Source organism: Temnothorax americanus, unplaced genomic scaffold (genome assembly GCF_048541705.1).
Source record: "Temnothorax americanus isolate GAGA-0224 unplaced genomic scaffold, ASM4854170v1 Scaffold82, whole genome shotgun sequence".
NCBI lineage: Eukaryota > Metazoa > Arthropoda > Insecta > Hymenoptera > Formicidae > Temnothorax > Temnothorax americanus.
This window is the reverse complement of record NW_027509805.1, coordinates 84,214-107,702: the sequence shown is the minus strand read 5'-3', so window position 1 is coordinate 107,702 and position 23,489 is coordinate 84,214. Positions and strand designations below refer to the sequence as shown.

The 23,489-nt window shown below is 44.5% G+C and overlaps 4 protein-coding genes across 12 annotated transcripts; 2 read left to right on the top strand and 2 right to left on the bottom strand.

Annotated features, from left to right (window-relative positions):
• Nucleotides 1-552: 552 nt before the first annotated feature.
• Nucleotides 553-15,335, bottom strand: LOC143907494 (transcription factor E2F5). 6 transcript variants are annotated; one of them, XM_077424318.1, is made up of 9 exons: nucleotides 14,094-15,200; nucleotides 12,688-13,071; nucleotides 7,483-7,580; nucleotides 7,230-7,387; nucleotides 6,914-7,052; nucleotides 6,616-6,829; nucleotides 6,246-6,519; nucleotides 5,742-6,096; nucleotides 553-3,576 (listed from the first exon to the last, which is right to left on the bottom strand). In XM_077424318.1, the coding sequence occupies exons 3-9, from the start codon at nucleotides 7,559-7,561 to the stop codon at nucleotides 3,452-3,454; spliced, it is 1,344 nt and encodes a 447-aa protein (XP_077280444.1). In that variant the 5' UTR covers nucleotides 7,562-7,580; nucleotides 12,688-13,071; nucleotides 14,094-15,200; the 3' UTR covers nucleotides 553-3,451. The 6 variants fall into 6 exon arrangements, with proteins under 6 accessions (XP_077280444.1, XP_077280440.1, XP_077280443.1 ...); XM_077424314.1 differs by lacking the exons at nucleotides 12,688-13,071; nucleotides 14,094-15,200 and adding an exon at nucleotides 15,211-15,335; XM_077424317.1 differs by lacking the exon at nucleotides 12,688-13,071.
• A 152-nt stretch (nucleotides 15,336-15,487) lies between these two features.
• Archease (protein archease) lies at nucleotides 15,488-17,728 on the bottom strand. The gene is made up of 4 exons (XM_077424326.1): nucleotides 17,593-17,728; nucleotides 17,330-17,354; nucleotides 16,963-17,167; nucleotides 15,488-16,620 (listed from the first exon to the last, which is right to left on the bottom strand). Exons 1-4 carry the CDS (start codon nucleotides 17,651-17,653, stop codon nucleotides 16,435-16,437), a joined length of 477 nt encoding a protein of 158 aa, XP_077280452.1. The 5' UTR covers nucleotides 17,654-17,728; the 3' UTR covers nucleotides 15,488-16,434.
• Nucleotides 17,729-17,825: 97 nt separating this feature from the next.
• On the top strand, nucleotides 17,826-20,693 carry LOC143907495 (golgin-45). Of its 4 annotated transcripts, none has more exons than XM_077424322.1 (7): nucleotides 17,826-18,286; nucleotides 18,457-18,523; nucleotides 18,702-19,240; nucleotides 19,339-19,538; nucleotides 19,691-19,819; nucleotides 19,891-20,116; nucleotides 20,195-20,693. In XM_077424322.1, the coding sequence occupies exons 2-7, from the start codon at nucleotides 18,475-18,477 to the stop codon at nucleotides 20,357-20,359; spliced, it is 1,308 nt and encodes a 435-aa protein (XP_077280448.1). In that variant the 5' UTR covers nucleotides 17,826-18,286; nucleotides 18,457-18,474; the 3' UTR covers nucleotides 20,360-20,693. The 4 variants fall into 4 exon arrangements, with proteins under 4 accessions (XP_077280448.1, XP_077280447.1, XP_077280449.1 ...); XM_077424321.1 differs by having other exon boundaries at nucleotides 17,826-18,364; XM_077424323.1 differs by lacking the exon at nucleotides 18,457-18,523 and having other exon boundaries at nucleotides 17,827-18,286.
• Nucleotides 20,694-20,924: 231 nt separating this feature from the next.
• On the top strand, nucleotides 20,925-23,099 carry LOC143907497 (spermatogenesis-defective protein 39 homolog). Its single transcript, XM_077424324.1, has 9 exons — nucleotides 20,925-21,151; nucleotides 21,221-21,359; nucleotides 21,453-21,658; nucleotides 21,751-21,887; nucleotides 21,958-21,985; nucleotides 22,051-22,195; nucleotides 22,270-22,514; nucleotides 22,579-22,755; nucleotides 22,839-23,099. Exons 1-9 carry the CDS (start codon nucleotides 21,080-21,082, stop codon nucleotides 22,962-22,964), a joined length of 1,275 nt encoding a protein of 424 aa, XP_077280450.1. The 5' UTR covers nucleotides 20,925-21,079; the 3' UTR covers nucleotides 22,965-23,099.
• The last annotated feature ends 390 nt before the right edge of the window (nucleotides 23,100-23,489 follow it).

Sequence of the window (23,489 nt, the reverse complement as noted above, 5' to 3'; positions counted from 1 at the left end):
TAAATCTCAAATTAATTTTTCTGTAACGAAAACTGTGAAAAATTCTTTTGGCCCAAGTTTTAGACACTATTTTTATAATGTTTATCATTTTTTATATTTACTGCACAGAAAGCTTTTAATATACAATAAAATTACACGTGCCAATGTCGGAATAATTAATTCTATATACAAATTTATTTCATTACGCGTAAAATTAACTCGTATTTGGAATGTACCTTTCATATTTAAATCTTTTCTGATTTGACGCTGTATGCAAACGGTAAACAAATTAGGGAAAGGTAATAACATCACCTCATAGTCCTTGGATACCAGGGTATACCAAGCAATGACAAGGCAGATAGACAGGCCAAGGCAGGGACGATGAAGGACCCATCTGACCAGATTGTCTTTCTTTTCACCGAAGATAAGAAGGTCAGGAGCTATTTGGAGAAAGAATAACTGACCAGATGGAAGGCCTGTGTGAAGGAGAATGAAATCGCAAGTCGGCTACGATTATATTCGTGTGGATTAAATTAACCAATAGGATTTATGCGAATGGAATAATAATGCACATTTCTGTACGATGTTACATAAGATTATATTTTGCAACTTTCTTCTCTGCGGTGTACTTTTAGCGGGCCGGACCCATTAAAACGTGACAAAATGTTCATTCGTCGTAATGATACATCGTTCGATTCTTTCTTTTATTCCTCTTTTTGACTTTTCAATTTCGTATTTCTTCTCTTTACGATGATCGACCAGGATTTAATCGTGTTTGCTATCAATTTCGTACAGTCTCTCAAACATACCGATCGAAAGAAGCGCGTATACGTAAGCGCGTTGTCGCAAAATCTACCCTACTCACGATGGCGAACTAATAATCTTTTTTTCACACACTCATACTCTCTTTTTCTCTCTTTCTCTCTCACTCACTTTCATATTCAATGCTCCACTTGTCTATGCTCTCATTGTCTTCTCGTGGCCATATAAAAAAAAGCGCTCGATGCCGGCTAGTGGAAAATGAAAACAGGATTAATACAATTCCTCCCGGCTGTCGCGAACGGGAGCGCGCCGAACATTGTGCAAAGTAACAATCTACAATTGCAATGTTGATTGAACATCTGTAACAATACGTGTTATATACCAACTCTATTGAGACATTTCAAAAAATAATATAATCCAATAAAAAAAATGTTACGTCTGCGCGTTAATTGTATATATATATTCTGAATCCTCTAAAAAAATTAAGTTCTATGGAATTATCGTATATCGTAGATCGTACAAATGCCACATACAATAAATTAATAATTTATTATAGTTATTAAGATATTTCAAATCGTTTTAATATGAATTTAATGCAACAGTCAATTTCGTTATCCTGCACAACGTTTCTTCGCTATAAATGTAAATACACACTACATATGTGTATATATACATACGTATATAAATGAAATTATAAACTAATCCTTTGTTTCGTTTAAAGTGCTTCAATAATTAATAATATTAATAATATTAAAAGTAACTAATCCGTATTTTTTTATGATAATTACATATAACGAAATAGTCGCAGTGTCTATTCGTTATATTTTTTACACACACACACACACACACACACATATATGCGCGCGTATGTATGTGTGAAGGGTGTATGTAATATATACATACGTATATATTTATGATGCGAACTTACACTTGTATAATTGTTTTGTTAAGTATTTACAATTGCAGAAGGGTATGATCATTATTTTGTAGGCACTATGGCTTTGGACGTACACTAAGTTGTACGTTAGGGTACATCCTTGAGGGACTTACAGACAATTTTTTCCAGTGTATCCTTGAGATCTCGAGGAACAAGAAGAGGTATCTCTACACGAATCTCGCTCGATAAAACAATTCCAGCACCGCGTTACTCGACAGTATCCAAGTTCACCGGCAAGAAACTCTCTTTAAAAAAAATCCCGTGATCAAGTCCAGAATAGTACTGCGTCTTAAATCTTAGGATCTTAGACAATATGATCGATTGCGAATTGGGATTAAATACGCATTTAAATATGACAATATAGTCTAAGATCTTTCACTCGTTTTCGCCACTGTACATATGTACGTTTTGACTTTATCTACGTTCGTCTTCGTGACATCGATAAAAAGCTGATCAGCGTGTGACTCCTTCTAAAACCGGCTAGTAACATAATCATCATAAAACGATTCAGTGGTCATCGCGTTCCATTTCCCTTTTAATGAATAACGAGGAATAAAATAATATATTTAAAACGGAAAACGACGTTTTTATTTATCTTGATTTGTCATTCGACCGGTCGGAGTTACAAAAGCACGCGAAATAAGACTACCATACTGTCGAATTTATTAACAAGGCAATATGTATCCGTTATTTAAAAAAATATCGTTCGGAGGGAGAACGATGGATTCTACTGTTGCATATTTAACTTAGGAAATCCGAGTCCCGATAATACGCACACAGTCGTTTCTCGCGCGCGCGAGCGCACGAAATAATCCTCGCAATCTCGTTTCTCTCCTCTCCCTCTCCTCTCCGTCAAACAAAACCTTATATCAGAAAGAATTCGATGACATTAACCGTCTCATTCATTTTACAGTTGGACAACTACGAAAAGTAATCAGATCGTTGTCCGACACGAGTACAGTCTGTCCTCTCTCTGAATTCCCAAATACATTCTTTCTTCTATCTCTTAGCTCAATTTACAATATTATTACAGATTGCACGAAAAAGCGCCTTCGCTCTCTTCAACCTTTCTTCCTTGCACACATGCACACGACAAACATAGATACACACACATGCATACATACACTCTCTTTCCTCTCCTATCTCTTTGTCTAATGTCTTCGCAATCCATTCCGCGAACGCGATCAACGCAGACCATGCCGGAAGCACGCATTAACAATATTGTGATATGTTTATCCTGTGCCTCACGGTTTGGCTTCTTCACACATTCAGCGTTTGTGATCCAATAAGAAATTAAAATGGTACGATTAAAATATTATGGCGCAATCAGATCAATAGCAGCATTCCTTTAGAATTTTTATCTAGGACAGATAATAATGGACTGGATAGTGCAAAATTATTTTACGGAAAAATATAATGCATTATATAGTGCAATTTATACAATCTGTCACAATCTGTCTTTGGTTTCTGTAGAGTAAAATTTAAAATTGCCTCTGGTGTGTCTTGATTATCTTATAGCTATTCTTTTAAGCGTTCTTATAAGTAAAAAAAAGCGGAAAACAAATTCCAGGTAGAAAATTGCGTGCTTGAAAAGACAGTAAATAAACAAAAAGGTATTTGTATGCTCGCGATTCCTCACGAAGATCGACGTGCGGAACGAAACTGTCAACCACCAACTGCGAAGGCGCATCGTAAAACTGACGAAGCAATTCTGTCTGTTTGAGGAACAGCCCAAAAAGACACGAACGCCCGTGCAATAAGCGGTTGATATTTCTAAATATTAAAATCGAAGAGATCCGAAAGACCCTCCTCGGTGCCTAACGAGAACGAGTAGTCGTTTTCGGAGAGAGGCGGTTCCAAAGTCAGTAGTTGTTCTCCAAAATCGAGAATACTCAGATCTGCAACAAAAGTAAGACGAATGATGGATTTGCTATAATATCAAATCTAGCCTCATTTTCATTAGATTGCTCGCAAACAATTGTTTGAAAGAATAATTCTGAAAGCTTTTGATTATTTATAAAAAAAAACTTTTCAATATTTAAATGAATCACATATTGCAGACGGATTCATAGTTACACATTATTAAAAAATATTTATCAGTAATGCAGATCATCCATCAAGCACTTTTTATTTTATTAATTTAATTTAAAAAGTTTGCAATCAGTTAGGAAGCGTTAAAGAGTACAATTAATGCATATTGTTAGTTTTTCGAATTACATGTTAAGAGCAGTTTGCTAAATACGCTTATAAGCTTTTATTAAATAAGTTTTGAAAATAACAATGTGACAATGTTTTTGTAATAGATCGTTTAGTCGTGTAAAATTGCTATTTGTAGAATCAAAGTAAAGTGCTGCAAAATTCGGGTCGATTACATCAATTTCCAAATTACATATATGTTCCCCTTCCAAGAATTTTCAGAGATAATTATAATAAAAAAAATTTTTTTTATGGAAACATCTTGTATCCATGTATTACGTGATAACATTGACGTGGTAACATTAAATAAAACATAACAGAGGCCAATAATTAGTATAAGCGAACGTACCTTCGCACGACACGAGCTTTGCTGTTTGAAACCGTTACCTAACTAGAACTCTGCCTGTGATGTGATTTTGATAATTTTAACACACAAGTCACAGCCAGAGCTCCATCAGGGTACGGCCATCATCCATTGGTGAAAAGGCAGTGAAATATTCAAAAGAAAGGTAATATGGGTCATTAAGTTACATGAAAACATTTAACTTCCACTGCCTTTCTTTTGAATAATATTTGTCCACGAGTGATTATTAAATTGTAACATGCAACACGTTCTTTTCGAATGAAAAAGGATGTAATTCAACAATTGCAAGATAATATTATCTCACATACGTAATATTTGTTTTGCAAGTTTCAATATGCTTTCAATATGAAAAGAACGTCCAGTAAACGTCGGAGTTTCTTTTAGTAACACAGAGGCAAAAAAAATTTTTTAATACTTTATTTAAAAAAAAAACTGTACATATACAAAGCGTAAAGCATTAAACTAAATGAAGCATTAGAAATAATGCGCAATTAAAACAAGAAAAAATTAAGTAAAAAAAAGAATGTACAAAATACACAAGAGATAATAGATATAGCAATATATTAAAATCTCAACAAAAAAATTAAATTATGAATATGCGCGGCGAGAAATCAAGAGAATCTTTTTTTCTTATACTATACGTTTAAATAAAATATTGGAAAGTCTCTTCTCAATTAATAAATGCATGTATAATTTAAGCTGCATCTATCTCGAATTTTTTGTGAAAATAAGTTTTGACAGTTCAAAAATTACAGCTATTTATTAGTATATTCAATCAATCTGTATCTTATCAAAGATGCATCAAGCAACATGTAAATAAAAAAAAATTAATTTATTACATTTATTATAATTTAACATATAGTAAAAAAAGAAGAAAAAAAAGATTTCTCGCTTCATTTCCGACATCATAATTCAATATAATTACAGTAAGAAAATAGAATTCTTAATGCCAATTATAAAAGAACGTATTATCACATAATTGAATAATGTTATTCTTTCGATATTTGACATATTAGAAGTATGAATATATTTTAAGTAAAAAGAAATAAAATATCACATATTTACAAAGTAATACAGTGTTAGAGTTTGCGAAAAAAATATTGATACATATGACAACAAGAAAGAAGTAATTTATAATAATTCAATTCAATTCAATTGCATAATCCATGAGAATATTCAGCACATGTTAAAATATAAATGAAAAGAACACAAAATTTATAAAATTAAAAATTTGACATATAGTTTCCCTGTACGAAATAAAATATATAAATTTCGCAAAAATATAGACAAAAGCAAACAGAAGATACTAATAATTTACTGAAAAAAGCCTACCTTAAAAATTAAATAGGTTTTTTCCCTACTTTATTCCCTTAAAATTAGTTTAAGCAATTTCAATTTCATTACTTTTAGTAAATCCATTAGCATAAAATACGAAGAAAGCTTTTTTTTTCCCCCGAGAAAAAGAGAAGGCACACAAGAGCATTATTTCCTTCTAAATCTTACCTGAGCTGATTTGGTCCTCTGTTTGGAGTTGGAATTTACCACCGCCCATTGGTCCATAATCATCGGATTCGCATAAGAACGCGTCCTTCATGCTCGTTATACTGGTAACTGCAGTTACGGGGGTACATAGACGAGTATTTATGAAACTCTCGTCGGAAGGTACTGGCTCGATTTGCTCGTCGCTTTCTCGATTAACCAACAATTCGGGAGGCAAACAAGATAAATCGGATTCTTTTGATCGAGGCACAGATTGCGTTGTCGCGTACCCGGGATAGGGTAACGTTTTGACCGTGGAATCCTCAGGACACAGAAACACACCTATTTCTCCGTTTTCCGACCTCATGTGCATTTGAAGCTAAAAATATTGATACGATTGGAATACAATGCACAGTAAATATCTTTGATCAGAGAATACAAAATAGTATTTTTATCTTGACGTGAGAAAGCAATTGGAACGTAACAATATGTAGATATAAATAATATCAAATTTTACTACTATTTTACCTTTTGTTGACCAAAGTTATCGATCGGTTGCGGGACATGGAGCGTAGCTTCCGGCGGGGCCTTCACAGCCATAATAACTTGTTCTTTGTACATTGAGACTGAACGTAAATCATGATACGTCACATAAGCGTATTGTCTGTCCGCGCAGAGTTCGCGAAGATTCTTATCGGCACCGTGGATCAGTCGATCCAAAGTGTTCTCTTTAGCTTCCAAATCCGCGACCTCCCTTCTGAGATTAGCGACATCGTTCCGATTGTTCGGTAACTGACCGCCTCTATAACAAGCAATTAACGTCTCGAGTGTAATCTACGATTATATCCGATGTGCAGAATAGACAATAAACTGTATGATACACTAGGAGATAACGTACTTCCACTGGATATTGTTTTTACTTTTCTTCTCTAAGATACCGATGCCCTCTAAAACATTAGTAATGTCGTATATACGACGTTTTTGTACCTCCAACTTCTCTGACGCTACATTCAAGTCCACCACACCATCCTGACTGCTCTCGACTAAGTGAATGAACTTCTTTGTGAGCAAACTCAAAGACGTGTCATATCGTGTCCTCTCTACAGTTTTGCCTGCGATACAATAAATTCGATTTTTTCCTTGGATGACACGCGAAGAAAACAGGGAAAAGGTCATAGAGCGGAAAAGACATTTACTTTTGGTAGGTGTATGACCGGCTAAAGAATTCGAGCCGGATCTTCTGCGTTTACCTCTGGGTGCTTTGAAGGCAGACTGGCTGGGGCCAGTTGTCCCTACCTCCAAATTCAGTCTTCTTTTTACCGCTTGAACCGATATCTGACAAGAAGAGAAGAGAGCTTCGATTGGTCGATAGGCAGCACGCTTATTTAATCTCTTTGCACATATCTCAATATTGAGATTCGTAGACACATTAAGATTACTGTGAGAAATCTGATTACTATAGAAATTTTACCTCGGCATCAATTTGCCATCATCACTCATCAATCATTTTACCTCAGCTCTTGGTGGTGGTTGCGTGGGTTTTCTCGCTATTTGATAACAAGGCGTTTGTCCATACTGATGATCCTGTAAGTGAGGGCTCGGCGTTTCTTCCGCCACTTTTGAAGGTTGGATCTCATCCAAAGAACCGTCATCCAGGAACTCGGGCTTCACTGTAAAAAGATGATTCGAGTGAGCTAATCTGAGGGGGGAGTTAACAATGACGAAATAACGCGAGACTTGGATCATCTCTTCAAGCGCAACTCACACAACTTTGTTTCCACCATGTCCGGAGTAACCGGCCTGGCTGGATCCTCCAGGATCACTTGTCTCCTTACCCGAGGCATCCCGGTAACGCAATTGTGTCTGAAATGAGGCACGCGTGAAACTGTCAAATTACAAAGCCACCCATCAATTACCTTCTAATTAAATAATCGTGCTGCTTGAAACGCCATAATATATTGACAATCTTAAAAAAAAAAAAAAAAAAAAAAAAAACTATACCGATACGATGTACCCTCAACAACGCGAGATGCAACAGGTCGACGCGACCGGGCATTTCGACGAGATCGCAAAGATCTGCGGTCCACGAGCGGAGCACGCGAGCTAACAATTTTCCCGTATACGCGAAAGGTTTCTAGGTTTCCTGCCGCGCGACTCGCGATCGCGTCGCTATACCGGCCGTTCGACGTTCGACACGCGGGGAAAGAATCGCCGATTAACGGCGGCGCACGGACCTATTTCTAAGCACACGGCCGCATTTTCGGCCGTTAACCGCTGTCGAGTGCGCTGCTCGCCGCCGCGACCCGCGAGCGCGCGCGCGTCACACATGCGGCCGCGGCCGCGAGCGTCATTTTTAAATCCCAAGGTTTTTCGCGTCTTCGGCTCCTTACGGCGGGGGAGGCGGGTGTAGGGAAAAAAAAGACGCGCCACGCGCCGTCCGCGTCGGTCGACGGATGGGCGAGCGCACCGGGCGGCGCGGCGGGCGTAAAAGCGACGACCGACCGTGTATGCGTACACGTGCGCGAGCGAGCGCGAGCGCGTTCGCACCACGGGCAATACGGAAATAATAAGGGCGACGCAAGCAATGCTACCGCGCGCGGTATTAGCATCTCCCGTCTTTGGCGGAAGGCGCGATCGGATTGCGCGGCGCCGAGCTTTAGATCGGACGCGCACGAGACACGAGACTCGCGAGTCCAATGAAAGTGTGGCGACTGTGCGAGCGTGCGAGCTGCGTGGAGCCAGCCAGGGCCGGCAGGGGAGGAACGACGCGAACCCGAGGAAGAGCGGAATAGCTCGAGCGAGGAGAGAGATCGGATGAAAAATTGTGCTTGAAGACGTCCGGTCCGGTTTATACGGGTCAAATTTCGAGAGCGAAGAAAAATCTTTTCTCAATTAATCGGGCGTTTAAAAATGTCAAATATAACAATTTTCGTCCGTCCGCGGCTTATCGAAATGCCAGCACAGCTGATCGCCTCTGTCGTTATCTTTTAAAAGGCACGAAAGCAACATTTGTTCCATCGTTATCGAAACATTTGGTTGATAAGTCCAAAGTCGTTTTAATCGTCGATACCTATATAATCATTAATCAAGATCTCGCACTTTCAACTCCCGCCAGCGGCCAGCTGTGCAATTAGGCAGTTATATATCTTTCGCCCAGCCTAAAAATAAGATTCGCGCGCATTTTACAAATTTACATTTACGGCGATAAAGATAGGCGCGGCGTACAATTGTATAAATTACAAATTTTCTCGAGGCTCGAGGGATAAGGCACGTTCGCGCGGAACGGTACTTTTCAGATTAGTTCGTCGTGTGTCGATCGAAGCATCCAAGTACACGTGACGCGCCGTTTATATCCATCGGAAGCTATAAATAAGAAGATTACGTTCTCGAAAGTCGAAAGTCATTTCTCGCGACGGTATAAACGTACGTAAATGTCGCATCGGTAGATCTCGCGAGACGTTTACCTACGCGAGGAATCTGACGCGATAAAGATAGCGCATAATTTTAATATTGAGATATCATAGCGGCTTCTTCGCGCCGCTTGGTCAACAATCGCGATACGTATACTCGGCATAAACTTTAGATTCGTCCGTCTCCGCGGTCCGCCAATGGAGTCCGTAGATACTCTGACAAACGAAAATCGTGGTCGGTCGTACGGCTCTTCGTCGAACGCAAACACGTTCGACAGCGGTTCTCAAGCCGCATTTTCAGCGAACTCGAGATACTCCAGCGAAACTATTCTCCCCCTCATCGATAACTCAATCGTTACTATTGCGATCAAGTTAAAGGAAGCAAAATTCAACGAATTTGGAAAAAGTAATAAAACTCTTTACTCTTGCAAGTTATTCCGCGAAAGAAATAGAAAATTGCTCGATCTCAAAAATGTATAATCCAAAGAAAAGATTTCTTATTTTTACATCGAAAGACAGTAAATTACTTTGATTTGCGTGTTATCTTATGTTTCATTGCTTAATTGTTACCTATGTTTGATCGAAAGATCATCGGAGAAGGAGAGAAGTAAGTTAAGAATGTTATATCGCAAGATGATTTCAAAATCGAATGAGCTAACTTAAGGGCCTCGCGCGGCAATAAGGCTTTTGGTATGCGTCCGAGAACGGACCCGTGGTGCGCTCGGGCCGGGGAATTTTAGAAAGAAGAAGAAAAAAAGAACAAGCATTCCCCGGGACAAGCCGCGCGTTCCGGGTGCGATTTAAAGAGACTGTACTCGCGTCTCGAAAATATCCTATTCACGTACTCGTGACTTATCTAACTCCGATCGTAGAACATTTTTGTAACGTTTTGGAATAACGCCACATGGATGTAAATACACGCGTTTGGATCTATTCCTCTTCGGACAGATCGCGTATACGCTTTCGATACGTTCTCGTTCATTATTTATATAATTCTGTACGTGATAAATACAACTTAGAACTTGATAACATTAGAGACCGTATGAAATTTTAAAATCATTCAATAACGTTGCAAAGGAACGTATATTCAGTTTCATCGGGATATCCCAAAATGCAAACGGACGTAAATCGAGAGAAAAAAATTTAGAATCGACGTTACAGCGTCGACTCAATAAAAAAAAGCTAACGCTACTCGCAGCTCGCGTCTTCCGCCGGGTACGCGACCAGCTAGCGAGAGTTATCGGGATCTCCCGAGACCAATAGCGTCGCACGTTGCGCCTGGAGCAACGCGCAACGTCATTGATTGGTCAGCCGTTATCTCGGTAAACCAAGCGTACGTACGAAGTGTCGCACGGCACGTCGGCTGCGCTCGATGCAAAATTAATGCGGCATATCGATTGAAAAACAACTGCTTCTTCAACGGGCGACGACGTCGACAACGTCGAGCTATTTGGTTAATTTCTCATCTTTATCTCGACGCGGAGGATGAGATCGCTCGACGTTCGCCTTCCCGTACGCCGCGCGTGGTCGCTCGCGGGGATGGCCCGTCAAATCAACCTCGGCACGAGGTCGGCGAATCGACGCGTCTCACCAACGACGATCCCGGAAACGTGTTCTCGCGCGTTTTCGAGGATTATCGCTAACAACCGGCGACAAAGCGATTTTTCACGACTTTGCTCCGTATGTTCGCAACCGGGCACAACGTGGTGCCAACGCCGGGTCCTCAGTGCGCCGAAGACGGGAAACGTCGCCGGTCGCCGCCGCTACCACGACGATGGCGGCGGCGGGCGTCCACGCGAGACGAGCGCCGTGCGACGAGGATGCAAACGAATGCGCGATGCGTCTCGTGTGCACGAGGCTTCAGGCGGCCAGATGTGACGAGGCAGACCCTTTCTCTCTCTCTCTCTCTCCCTATCCCTTTATTATTTCGTTCTTCCGTTCGCAGAGGTCTTAGGTCGTGAGCTCTATCGACACCAGCATAACCATATCCTATAGGGTGGTTTCGACTAGCCCCGATTAATTTAATCGGTGATTAATGATTATCAAGTGATATCTATATACCGTTCTGTGAACATGGATAGAGTAACTTTTCGTTAATAACGTATAAAACAAAATTAGATGGAGCAATGAAACGTACAGTTGGAAATTTTGCTTCAGACAATTCTGTCGGTTGAATCAATTGGTTAAATTAATCGGGAGTTCGAACAAAGTTGCCCTTAATCTCTATTTTTATGAATTCCGGGGCCGCACACGGGGACGAGACCCAACGAAAATTTTAAGCCGCTTAGTATCGGGAATTTTTTGCGTAAAACGTTTATATTTCGCAATTTAGCAAGTAAAATCAATTTTATAATTGGCAGGCACATAAATTTTGAACATCTGCATTTTCCAGTTATCGTATCAAAATCTGACGAGCGGTGCCACGATCCTAGCTCGACGCAACGTGCGATCAGCTGTTAGCATCGATCGAAGGCCACGCGTTGCCGCCGGCGTTCTCGCGCCGTCGATCGTCAGAATTCTCGATTCCTTCTCGAAAGAACGAAAAGCGCTGTCGCGTTCCTCGTGGGACGACAACGGCCAATGGCACGCGAGCGGAGGGGAAACGATGCCGTCCCATTGGCAGAGCTGTCAAATATCGCGCGCGCCTCGATCATTTTCGCACGTTTTCGAGATTCGAGGTCCGTTCGAGGTCCGCTCGTTCCCCGACGCGCGTTCACGCACGCCGGCTAGGCAGGACGCGGCAGTCGCGGCACCGGTGACGGCGGTGACCGGAGCGGAGCGGAGCGGAGCGGAGGAGGAGATACGCGCGCTCCCACTCCCACACGCGGGCGCGAGCACACGTACGCGCAACGCGCGCACCATCGCGTCGCGGCGAACTCGTTTAAAGAGCCGAGACGACACCGCCGATCGCTGGTAAGGTGCGCTACCGGCGCGACACAAAGGAGCAGCGCGATCGCTCCGAGGATGCTTCCTAGTTCCTCGGCGGCGTCTTAGCCGAAGCGACGACGCGACGCTTTCTACCGGCGCGGCAGCCGGCGAGTCGAGGAAGGGTCGCGCGCGTAAAGCCACGTTTCGGCTGGATAAGTCGTTAACGGTCGCGGAGATCGACGCCGCCTCCGACGACGACGATTCTCGTCGATCTCGAGCGAGAAAGCGAGACGGAAGTAACGAGTCGACGCGGACGTTCCGTCTCTCTTCCTCGCGGCTCGCTCCCGGCTCCCGGTTTTTTCTACTTACTTGGCTGCCGCGCCGCACCGCACGGTATTTTGAGACGGAGACCCGCGCGCTCTCTCTCTCTCTCTCTCTCTCTTTTCCGGGAGAAGATTCAGCAGGCCAGCACCCGGCGCGCGACGCGCGTCACAGGACGGATGGAGCCGGGCATCCCCCAGTCCGGGTGGTCCGGTCCCTCGTTCCCGCGGCACTCGACAGGGATACGGCACGGCAAAACCGTTGCCGGACGGAGCGAACGAACGTCCGAGAACGACCACGACGACAATTCCTCGTCGGGCCTCTGTCGCCTCGAGACTCGAGATGTACCGGATTATCGCCCGCGATCTCACCCTTTCCCCGCGTTCCCTCGACCGCGTCGTCGTCGTCGTCGTCGTCGTCGAGCTGCGGTTTTACACGCTATCGCCGTACTTGGCGATTTCTCCCTCTTTCTCTCCCGGCACGCGTCCCTCTTTTTCTCTCGAGGCCGCCCGTTTCTACGAGCGCGCTGCCGCTGCCACTGCCGCCGCTGCTGCTGCTAGAGTACGGTGTCCATTTTCTGCGCGATCCGATACCGCCACCGCCGCCACCGCCACGGTTACGCTACGGACTACGCACGGGCGGGTCGTCGACGCAAGCGAGACAGGCCCGGCGAGGCAGCGGGTAGCCAGAGGCGAGCAGGCGGCTCCTCGCGCAACGGAACGGAAGGGCGTCCGTCGTTCCCAGAAAGATATACGCTGGAAGATCGAGAACGGTTCGGTCGTTTTTCACCGTCTAAAATACGGCGTGGCGCGTTCGCTCGGACGAGTCGGAGCGAGCCCCGCCTCGACACGCTCGGTTCGACTCGACTCGGGCCAGGAGCCAGCTCGGATCTCGTCGCGTCGCGCGTGCACGTACGAGGCTGGATTCCGAAAGATCCGGGCGAGAAGAACGGTCACGGCTCGTTGGTTCTTCCGATCGAGCGCGTAACCGTGTAGACGGACTCCGTGGCGCGCTGGCACGACTGGCCGATTCGGGCAACGAGACGAGGAGCGGACGGAGCGTGCCGCGTGCGCCGCGCGCCGGTGCTCGCTGCTCGCGAAGCCCAAGAGAGGGAACGAGGGAGAGAAAGAGAGAGCGGAGCGCGGAGAGCCACAGCCGCGTGTCCCTGTTCCCTGTCCGTGCGCGTATATTCGCGAACGAATGTCTGGGGAGGCCCCGGCCCCCGGCCCCTCTCTCGCGCGCGCGCGCGCGCGAGGTGGCGTACGTAGACGGTAGACGTACCGGCCCTCCGCGACACCAGCTGCGCGTATCGGCGTATACGAGACCGCAAACGTCGACTCGCGTCGCGTCGCGTCGCGCGGCGCCGCCGCCGGCGCGTGTATGGCGTATGTGCCGTATGATGCCGTATGTGCGGCCGGTGCGGCGTGCGGCCGCGGAAAAGCGCGGACGCGCGACGGCGCGAACGCGTCAGCCGTTCGCTCGCGCGCGGCGCGCATGCGCCGCCTAGCCGTTAAACGCGCGTACGCGCGGACGAACGAGAGAGAGCGCGACGACGTTTCCAAGCGCGCGACGTCGTTGACGATGTCGCGACAATGGGGCGCTCGCCGCGTCTCGCGACGCACAGCTTGTCGAAGCTTCTTCGAAACGTTTCCTCGAAAGGGAAAACCGACAAGTTTCGCGATCGATAGAAATATCTCTCTTTCTCTCTCGCTCTCGCTCGACGTCCGACGGGCGAGTAGGCGACGCTTAAAGACGACACCGCGAGGCGTAAACTTACCCGAAGTAGCGCAGCTCTCGGAATTATCCTCCAGCAGCCAGCAGCGCGCGAGCGCGCCCCTCGGAAGGCACTTTCGCGCGGACGCGTTCGCTTCGCGTTTCGCGTTTACGCGGCGACGGCGCGTCGTTCCTCGCCGCCTTTCGTAAGTGCGCGCGCCCGCCCGACCGGACGGCGGCACCCTCGCCGGTTGCGGCTCGCGGCACCAGTGGCGGTGGCGGTGGTCGATCGTCCGCGTGGGTGTGCGACGCGCGTCGGTGAGCCGGCCATCTGCCGGTCGCGCGCGACAGCTGAAATACGCGCGCCAAAACCGTCGCCCGTCGCCACTAGCTTCGCGTTGTCGCGCGTCGCGCACCCGATATCCGATATGCCCGAGAACCGCGAGCTTTCTCCAGCTCCAGACGATGTCACGAGTATCGCCGAGTATCGCGACGTTCGCTCGACCCGCGGATCCCCGCGCGCGAGCAAAGACGCGGAGACGCAGCGGGAATGCCCGTTCTAACGAGAGCGACGCGCGACAACCGCCCGCGCCCGCGAGCGTCGACCGGTCGTTGTCGGGATTACGAGCGCGTCCCGTACCGTTTCACGCGCGTCATCGAGCGTCTCCCGTACTCCCGTCCGATTTACCCGCCGACCGCCGCTCCGTCGAGGTTCCGCCGCGGATCCGGGCGGCGATGGCGCCGTTACCGAGAGATATCCCTGATCCCCGCGGCCGCCGGCCGCCGCTCTTTTCCCCGTCCACGTCCACGTCCACGTCGACGTCGCGCGGCACCGGTTATCCACTATCGGCACTCCCGCAGGCATTCCCGCGTTTCCGGCGCGCACTATCGCCATACCGGTCCGCCATGCTCGGGGGTGTCGGCGAACGAAGTGAGCCTCCTCTCTTTCTTTCCCCCTCCCTTCCCCTTCCTCGTAGCCCTTTTTTCCTTTCTCTCTCTTTCTCTTTCTCCGGTCTCCCCGAACGCCGACGGGGTCCCTTTAATCCGGGGCCTAACGGCCTCGGCGAGCGGATCCAGGGGCAACGCAACGGACGGCGTTACGCAGACGCGACACTCGCGAATTACGCAATTTAGCGACGTATTAATTTGACGACAGCCGTACGAGCGGCGTACGTGCGCACCCGCGCTTTCGACGATCCTGCCGGACACTGATCGGCGATCGCCGATGCTCCTCGTTTCTCGCCCTGGTCGCCGTCGCCGATCGTCCCTTCCTTCGCGAATGGAGGGGCATTCGACCGCAGGGACGTAGCGGGACGGCGTGGAAGGCGAGGCGAGCGGGCCCCTCCCGCGAGAATGTCGCCGCGTCGAAAACGAGACGGGAAAATCGATGGACGGTGTGACCGTACTTTTACTTTTTTAGACGAGATTAGTTTCTCAAGAGATGGGAATGCCTCAACGTTTCAATGCCAATTGTTTTATGTCACAAAAATACACACGTACGGTAGAATGTAGGTACATACAACGCTATTGGACACTCGTACAACGCGCCGTCGAGCGCTCGCACCTTCCGACAACGTCAAATTTAGCGGAAAATTATGGCCTGGTGTTCAAAATTAATCAGTTTTTTATTTTACCGCTGATAAGCGAGACGTATAATCGTGTATACGCGATACAAGTATCGGTCAAAAATATACATTTGAAAAACGTTGACACCCTAATTTAAGTTTTTTAAAATGGCCTGTTTTTTTTATGACGCGCGCAAAACGTTGCCATCAATTTATTTATAATATCTTCTATATTTTTCTCACTTTCTCTCACGCGATCCCTGCGCGGGAAACGTGTAGACGTGCGAGAAAGCGACCCTAAAGGAGAAACGTAGTTTAAAGGGAACGGCTGTTCCAAAGTGGAAAGGTCTGACGTATTGATTATACTTGTTTGTCGACTGGCGATGTTAAATAACAAAAATATGTATGCAAAAATACGTGACGATAACGACGAGAACCGTCGTACGGTTTCTTCTTACGAACGGCTGTCCAAGTAGATCCCTCTTCCCCGCGCTTTCCCGGGAATCCGGGCAATCTTGGTACATACCTGAGTCGAGTCGAGCCAAGAAGAAGGGAGGCCCGGTGCATTCTTCGTAACGTATTTATTTGAACCCTACGGGGCAAGTATACAAAAGGATCGCGTCCTACGTAGAACCTTAGGGGAGGCGTACGGTTTCCCTTCTTGCCCTTCGGCCGCCTCCCCCTACTTTTTCCTCTAATCCTCCCCCCCTGCTCGAGCCGAGTCATCCCCCTTTTCCTTCCTATTCCTCCCTGCCACCGTTTTTAGAGCGTCGTAAGAAAGTTGTACAACGAAACGTCGTTAGGGTACGCGTGCGTTGCGATCGGCGGACGAGGGTTGTATCATACGTCAACGATCACGAAGATCTCGGGCCGATCCACCCGCGGACGTTCGTAGATCTGCATCGCCGAGTACGTGATGGCCTTCACCTCGCTGCCTTGCGTGTGCTTGCCGATCGCAAACTCCTCGCCGTACGCGGTTGCCTTGATTTTGAACCGTTGCCGGTCAAATTCGGTGATCTTGACTTTCTGAATGACAGACGGGTGCGACAGATTTTAACCTTTGGCTTTGGCTTCGAATGTGGACGCGGTAAGTTTCGAGATGTTCGCGATTCGACCAAAAGCTACCGCTCGACCATGTTTTCGAATTCACGAAAAAAAACTATCGTCGCAGTTGTGAAATTGGTCCCAATCCTATTATATATTACCGATTAATAAATTTACATTCTAAAATCCAAGCGCGAGAGTAAAATATTGAAGAACCAATGATTTGATAATATATTCCGTAACGTTATCGAGTTACGGACGTTATTGCTGTTCGACGTACGTCTACTCCAATAATTTACAACCGAGAACCGAGAGAGATTATACCTTAGCGACCATGTACGGCTCGGCGCTGAACATGAAGAGGAGCTCGTCGAGAAAGTGGAAGAGCAGGCTCTCCATGTCGTCACCGTCGGCCTCGATGTGACGCACCTGCGTCATCTCCACGCGCTCCAGATCCGTCATGTAGTTGAACATGGCTATCGCGCATTGCTCGAAAGCCTCGTCCATGGTGTCGCCCCATGCGTGCAATCTAAAGACACACGCGGTAATTCGATAATCGTCGAGCCGATCTCCGTCGCAAAGTAACGTTTCGCGAGATTTTGCTTTTCAACGTCCATCGTTTTAGGTTAGCCGGCGAAGTAACCTCTGCAAAACGAGCCGGTCGACGCTGCAACCGTATGTAAATACTTACTGCACGTCCGCGGTATGATCCAGATCTGTAACGGAAAACACGGATTTTTACCCGTCGACATTTCCAGGGACCGAGGCTGCGGAAGGGATTTAGCGTCGTACGCCGGAAGAAATTTTGCGTCGTCAGCCGCGCGAAGCGAGGAGGTTAGGATCCGTCGCGCGAGGACGCGCCGAAGCGTACGTTGCGTCGGAGAAGAAATACTTTCGAGAGGAAAGCGAACGAAACGGTAATGCCGAGAAAAAGAACGCGCGATCGATACTCACACTCGTATTTGACGGGCGGTATCTCGAGACTCTCGTTCGCCGAGCTGGCCGAGCTGTCCATGTCCGTAGTCCGTAGTCGCGCACAGCTGATTCTGATTCTCCCACGTAACGCGTAACCGTGGCGATCAGCTGATTCGCTGACGTCCGACCGTCCGAACGAGAACGCGCGAGCAACGGCGACGTAGTTCGCGTAAGTGAGTTCACGCCGGTCAGGTGACGCCACTTACCGCTTCGCGTATATGGAGTAAACACGTGGCTCGAATCGGTGGTGTTCGTCGGCGGACGGGACGGATATGCGGCCGACACGGAAATTCGGAACCGGCGGGTTGATTCTACCGTGTGTTTGTCATTTCTAAAACATTTTGATCGTTGAAGATTGTAAATTTCTCATTTCGGGAACACACATTATATAAAAATTCGCGGACGTATCGACCGATGAAAATTGAGATAGATAATATCAATCTATAGCAAACAAGAAAAACATATGAACCACCGGACCAAATCAAAATACCGTACGGTCACCAATGTGACTGCGATCACCGTTATCGTGTTAAAAACCGCCACGATTGACACATTTTTATGATTATCACTGATGGGGCCCGGAAAAAAAGTACATTAATATTACCAACTATTGATACAAAATGATTTCCGCTTTCTTGAAACAGAGGGGACAGCATCGTCCAACACTGTCACGGTAATGACCAGCATTGACAGTCAGCGTTAACTAGTGCTAACCTCCTTTTTTTTTAACATATGCTGTTACCACATCGACGTGAGAAACCTATTTATATTATATCGTATTCGCGTAAAATGTAAATATTGAACACACGACGTATTACCGAAACATCCGCGATAACTGTTTAGGTACACTGCCACACAATCATGAATACTTCTACAAATCTCGAGAAACACAGCGTTCACTGTCAGCCAGGTTAGTTCTGCCCATCTTATCGCGAGTTACAAACCGCGTGTCGTTTTATATTGTAAATAATTAGAAGTGAATTGTTAAAATTTACAACAAAATTTTTTTCAAAATAATTCGATCGCGTATCACAGCGCTATACAGATGCAACTTTTATATCTCAATTGATAACTTTTTATCGTTCAAGATGTTCATACGATGGGTTGTGTCGAACGAACGCAAGGAGATGGTATGGAGAATGCGACGGACAAGATCGAGATTAAGCAAAGCCGAAGTCGTCTGGGGGACACCCTTATTTACCATCCCACAAACCTGAAGCAATTAGGATCGACAGCTCCGGTCGCCCCTATTGGTACGATAGTAAACCTCGTGCCAAAAAATATTAGTAATGCGAAGCAAGGGAAACGTATCTTACGCTCCTTGAAATCAAAAGAACCAAAATTTGTACCGTACGAACCTTATAAGGCAGCTGTTAATCCGATAGTGCCGTTTGAAAAAAAGAACAAAAAATTGCCTAGGAAGTCCGGCATAAATGCCACAGCTGCGAAAATTGCTGCGATAAAGATCCAAGACAGCGACGCGAGGCTGAAAGAGTATGTGAAAGAGGGCAAGGAAAAAACATCCGAAGACGGGTGGAACGGTGAAAAAGAGGCGTATGAGATGGAGATCCGCAAGTTGAAAGAAGAGAACAATCAGCTTGAGACTCGGTTGAAGTTTCAAGCACAGGTAAAACATTTGTATATATATATTAACGACAAAATTTATTGTAGTATTTAATTTATCCTAGACAAAAAATATATATATATATATACACGTACACACAGGTCAATGGAGAATTAAAAAATTTGTTGGTTGCTGCGGTGGGAGAGGATCTGGAAACAAGAGTTCATTTATTAACCGAGGACAAATTGCAACTTGCGAGAGCTCTCTTGAATTCAGCCCAACATTTGTCTACGCATCAAGAACAAACGGAATGGCTAGCAGGCCAATGTGAAGTTTGGAGAAGTAAATTTCTAGCTAGTAGGTAATTGACAATCATTTCCGAGACGCTCGGAATTTTTGCAATTTTTGTTTTTAGTTTGCGTCAGATCTATTACATTTTTTTTTGAAACATTTAATAAGAAAGAAATATTAATAATACCACTCCGATTTGTCCCTGAACGATGCTTATTGCAGCTTAATGGTGGAGGATTTGGCAAGATGGAAAGCCGCACTCTGCCAGAGAACGACAGAACTGCAGGAAAGTATAAAACGGCTTCTAGAAGAACGTAACGATATTCGTGACGCGTCGCTCAAAACGTACAGGTATATTTTGCAGGCTATACATTGTGCTCGTATAATTTTGTCAAACTGACGAGCAATCTTTACTTTTCCAGAATGCTCGCGATCCTACGAGAGAAATTCGATTCCATAGGAACAACATCCGGGAAGAAACACGAATTGGCTAGCGCCAATATCGTCGATCTCGCGCAAGGATGTTGCCAACTTGCGGAAATTCTGAGAGTCAGTCTTCTGAGTGGGATCCCGGATTCAGAATTACGGAAAGAGCTGAATATAACCGGTTTAGATATGAAAACGCTCGCGGAGCACAACGCGGAGAAAGTAGGACTGTTCGATCTTTAAATTCCGTATGACGAGACGTAATATTTTGGGCGTAACTAATTGATATCTAAATTGCAGTTGCTAACGAATCAAAAATTACCCACGACTGGGAGAGAGGATGTTGCCTGTACCGCAGTAATGGGGGCGGCAGTTGCGGTCGGCGGACAGATGTTTCTTCCGCGATGCGACGCGAACAATATGGCATGTTGCCCACATTGCAGCGGCGAGATTAAACAGATTTGAAAATAATTCCACTTTTATATATATATATATATATATATATATATGTCTTCCATACGATACCCTTTTTTATACTAAATATATATCGAATATTTTTTCAAATCTGGTGCCAAAAAGTGTAACTGTATCTTTTTAGTTTTCTTTGTAGTTAATGAAACAATTATGTTCCTTGGACAATGTTTGCATAGACCTGTACATTAATTTAACGATCAGTCTCTGTAGGCTAGAACTGAATCTTGTATTTGTTTCACTATTATTTACTTCCTAATTAATTTTGTACATTTATAAACGCATTTTCTGTTTACATAAATTATGTATTTTACTTAAAATATAACAATAGTACTTGTCACTTTTTTCTCAGTATCGATTAGATAATATAAGTTGTTTGTAACGTTAATAATTATGATGCGATGAAGTATCACATCCGTTTCCTGTGCGTGAAAATTAAGAATTTATATTCTTACGAGCCAACCATTCGTATAGTTTTTCCATAGGATCTATAAGATTGACATTTGACATTTGACAGAGAATCCAACCGAATATTCAGTTTAGGTTGGTCTAGCGTAGGTATACGTCATCCGAATGAAAACAACCATCGACGTCTCATTGGCGTCATGAGAAACGTCAGAAAAAATATTTTGCTTCGTCCATTGTCAATTAAGGTCTAGGGTCTAGGGTTAGCGAATGTAGTTCAAAGTTTAGATAGATATCCCGAAATGTGAGATGAATACCGCGAAAGACGAGGATGATTTCTGGTACAGCAGCGAGACGCGGTCGTTCTGCTTCGAGAGCGAGGTTACGATTGCTACGAATTGTAAATAGCGAGTTCTGTTGAGCGGCAAATATCTGAGAATCGAATTACAGGTGGATCAATTGAGGAGCGACAAACTGTGGACAGGAATTCTCGATGCGTCGAGTTCCGAAAGTGGCCTTCGGTCTACCGCCGATTTTCAAACTACGAAACCACTGCTTTCAATTATATCTGACAGGACGCTTTCACGCAGTATGCCAAGAATATAAATATATATATCTTGAGAATCTTCCGATATCCAATGATATAACTTTAAAATGTGAAATCTTTTCGAATGTCTCGTAGTTTTAGACGCGGACGACGAACCGGAGAAAGGTTATCCAAAAGCAGAGAATAAACATCCAGAACTGGCTGTTGTCCAGCCAGATATCACCTTAAGACAGATATTGCTCGGTCAATCGTATTCGTTAGAACGATACAAGTCTCTCGCTAGCAAAACTGCCCTATTAGACGCCGCTATCTTAAACGGAGATGGAAATGCTATTTTGATAGTGCGAACTTACTTATATAGATAAGATGCAATGTATTAGCTGTCGAGCTGATGAAAATTATAGATCTTATTGACGTTTGATTGACATTGCAGATAATTTTATTTCTTACGAAAACTTTAAAACGATCATTAGCGCAAAGACTATTAGCAGAGAGGCCAGATGCGGTAAACGTGTATATACATTATCTGTTTATAAGGCTACATTCAAGTGAAATAACTGATATTTTGACGTATGTAATTTTTATAATATATAATTAATGATTTATTTTTTGCATCTCTTTCATGCTCGATATTTTACAGGATGCTGGGCCATTCCTCAACTGCTGCCGTAAGTGTTACCGCGGATGTCACGCGATTTAAATTGCAAATTTCATTTGCTATGGTTGATTACAGATGAAGAACCTGCATATTATTATAAAAAACACAAAAGATCCAAATAGGCTAATGCAAAAACTTCACAATTGTCACAAGGCACTTTTTGCCATGTTACCTGACTGCAAAGAAACTACGTTTCTGGAGTCTTATATTAAGTTGCTGGGTACGTTTATAATTTCCCTTGTGCCACTGTAAAAAAAAAAAAAAATTATATTTATTTATATCGTAAATCGTTAGAATGGCAAATGGCGATCAAACGGAAAAAGAATGACGAGGAACTCCCGTTGAATTCCTCTGTCCTGGAGTCTCTGCGTTATGCGTGCAAACACCATTGCAATACGCCGAAAGATTTTGTCGCGATGTCACCTACGGTGCTCTCTCGAGACCATGACATTTCTCCTAGACTGTATCAGAAAGTCGCTTTACAAGTTAAAGCCGCCTGCGGTGGGTGGGACGACATCGATCGTTTGCTCTTAACCAAGGTAGCGTGTTTTATTTTGTAAGTAGCTATCCCATCGGGATTATGTTGCATCAATCACGTTTCAGGGATTACTTGGTAACACAAAATTACAAACGCAGTTGTATACGGAGGATATTTTGAAAGTATTGTATAAATACAACGCGCCACATGCCGTTCTCGAAAAGTATCTCAAGTTCATCGACGATCCAGAGAAGCGATTGGAATTGGCGAAAAAACTATCTTGCCATACAATAGTAATTGACGTACGTAGATATTTTTTTTTATTAAAAATTGTTATTAAGGAAATAATCATATAGCATAGAGTTACGCATTTACACATTTCTAGATATTTGTGCAACAAGGGGATCGTGCAGTACTGATGGATTACAAAGCGAAATTACAGCCTCAGTCGGAAGAATATTTTTATGCCGAGAGCGCTTTGCGTTTACCACATATTAAGTGGAAGAGTTGAGCTTATTGCATTTATAACAAATTGTAAAATTTACATTTGTAACAAATGATATATATTCGAATTGCATCAAATATATTATTCTATTTTCAATTGTAAGCAATAATATATTTAAATATAAAAGAGTTTCGCACAGAACTTTAAACTTGCATGTCTTATAAAATACTGTTTTTTTTTCCTTGGAAAATTAATATTGGAAATGCTTTTTTTTTTTAGAACGCAATCGTTGCAGAAAATGAGTACTTGTAAATTTAGGGTCATAACACATGGGGAAAAAAGACATAAACGATAAGATTTTTAAACCCGCGAGTTATTTTAAAATGGTAGCACTCGCGATGTAAGAAGACAGGTGTAGCAAGTCCGCAAGGATGCGCAGTAGTCATTTTCTTTGATCAATCAGAAACTGGTCCGAGATGCGAGAAGGCACACGCGATACATTCTTACACTTTCTTTTGTATTATAAATTAGACATCACTATAACTTCAGAACGGTATTCACGGTATACAAGTCCAATATCTTAAATGTTAA

Coding starts and splice junctions, on each gene's coding strand:
- LOC143907494 (XM_077424314.1), bottom strand. CDS start 15,320: ATGCCCCTCCATTCGCGAAGGAAGGGACGATCGGCGACGGCGACCAGG. Junction 7,581..15,210: donor CAGGATCGTCGAAAGCGCGG/GTGCGCACGTAC, acceptor GCCTCATTTCAG/ACACAATTGCGTTACCGGGA. Junction 6,520..6,615: donor AAAAACAATATCCAGTGGAA/GTACGTTATCTC, acceptor TGCTTGTTATAG/AGGCGGTCAGTTACCGAACA.
- Archease (XM_077424326.1), bottom strand. CDS start 17,653: ATGGACAGCTCGGCCAGCTCGGCGAACGAGAGTCTCGAGATACCGCCC. Junction 17,355..17,592: donor ACCGCCCGTCAAATACGAGT/GTGAGTATCGAT, acceptor TTTCCGTTACAG/ATCTGGATCATACCGCGGAC. Junction 17,168..17,329: donor GATCATACCGCGGACGTGCA/GTAAGTATTTAC, acceptor GTGTGTCTTTAG/ATTGCACGCATGGGGCGACA.
- LOC143907495 (XM_077424322.1), top strand. CDS start 18,475: ATGAATACTTCTACAAATCTCGAGAAACACAGCGTTCACTGTCAGCCA. Junction 19,539..19,690: donor AGTAAATTTCTAGCTAGTAG/GTAATTGACAAT, acceptor TGCTTATTGCAG/CTTAATGGTGGAGGATTTGG. Junction 19,820..19,890: donor GCGTCGCTCAAAACGTACAG/GTATATTTTGCA, acceptor TTACTTTTCCAG/AATGCTCGCGATCCTACGAG.
- LOC143907497 (XM_077424324.1), top strand. CDS start 21,080: ATGAATACCGCGAAAGACGAGGATGATTTCTGGTACAGCAGCGAGACG. Junction 21,659..21,750: donor ATGGAAATGCTATTTTGATA/GTGCGAACTTAC, acceptor TTGACATTGCAG/ATAATTTTATTTCTTACGAA. Junction 22,756..22,838: donor GCCATACAATAGTAATTGAC/GTACGTAGATAT, acceptor ACACATTTCTAG/ATATTTGTGCAACAAGGGGA.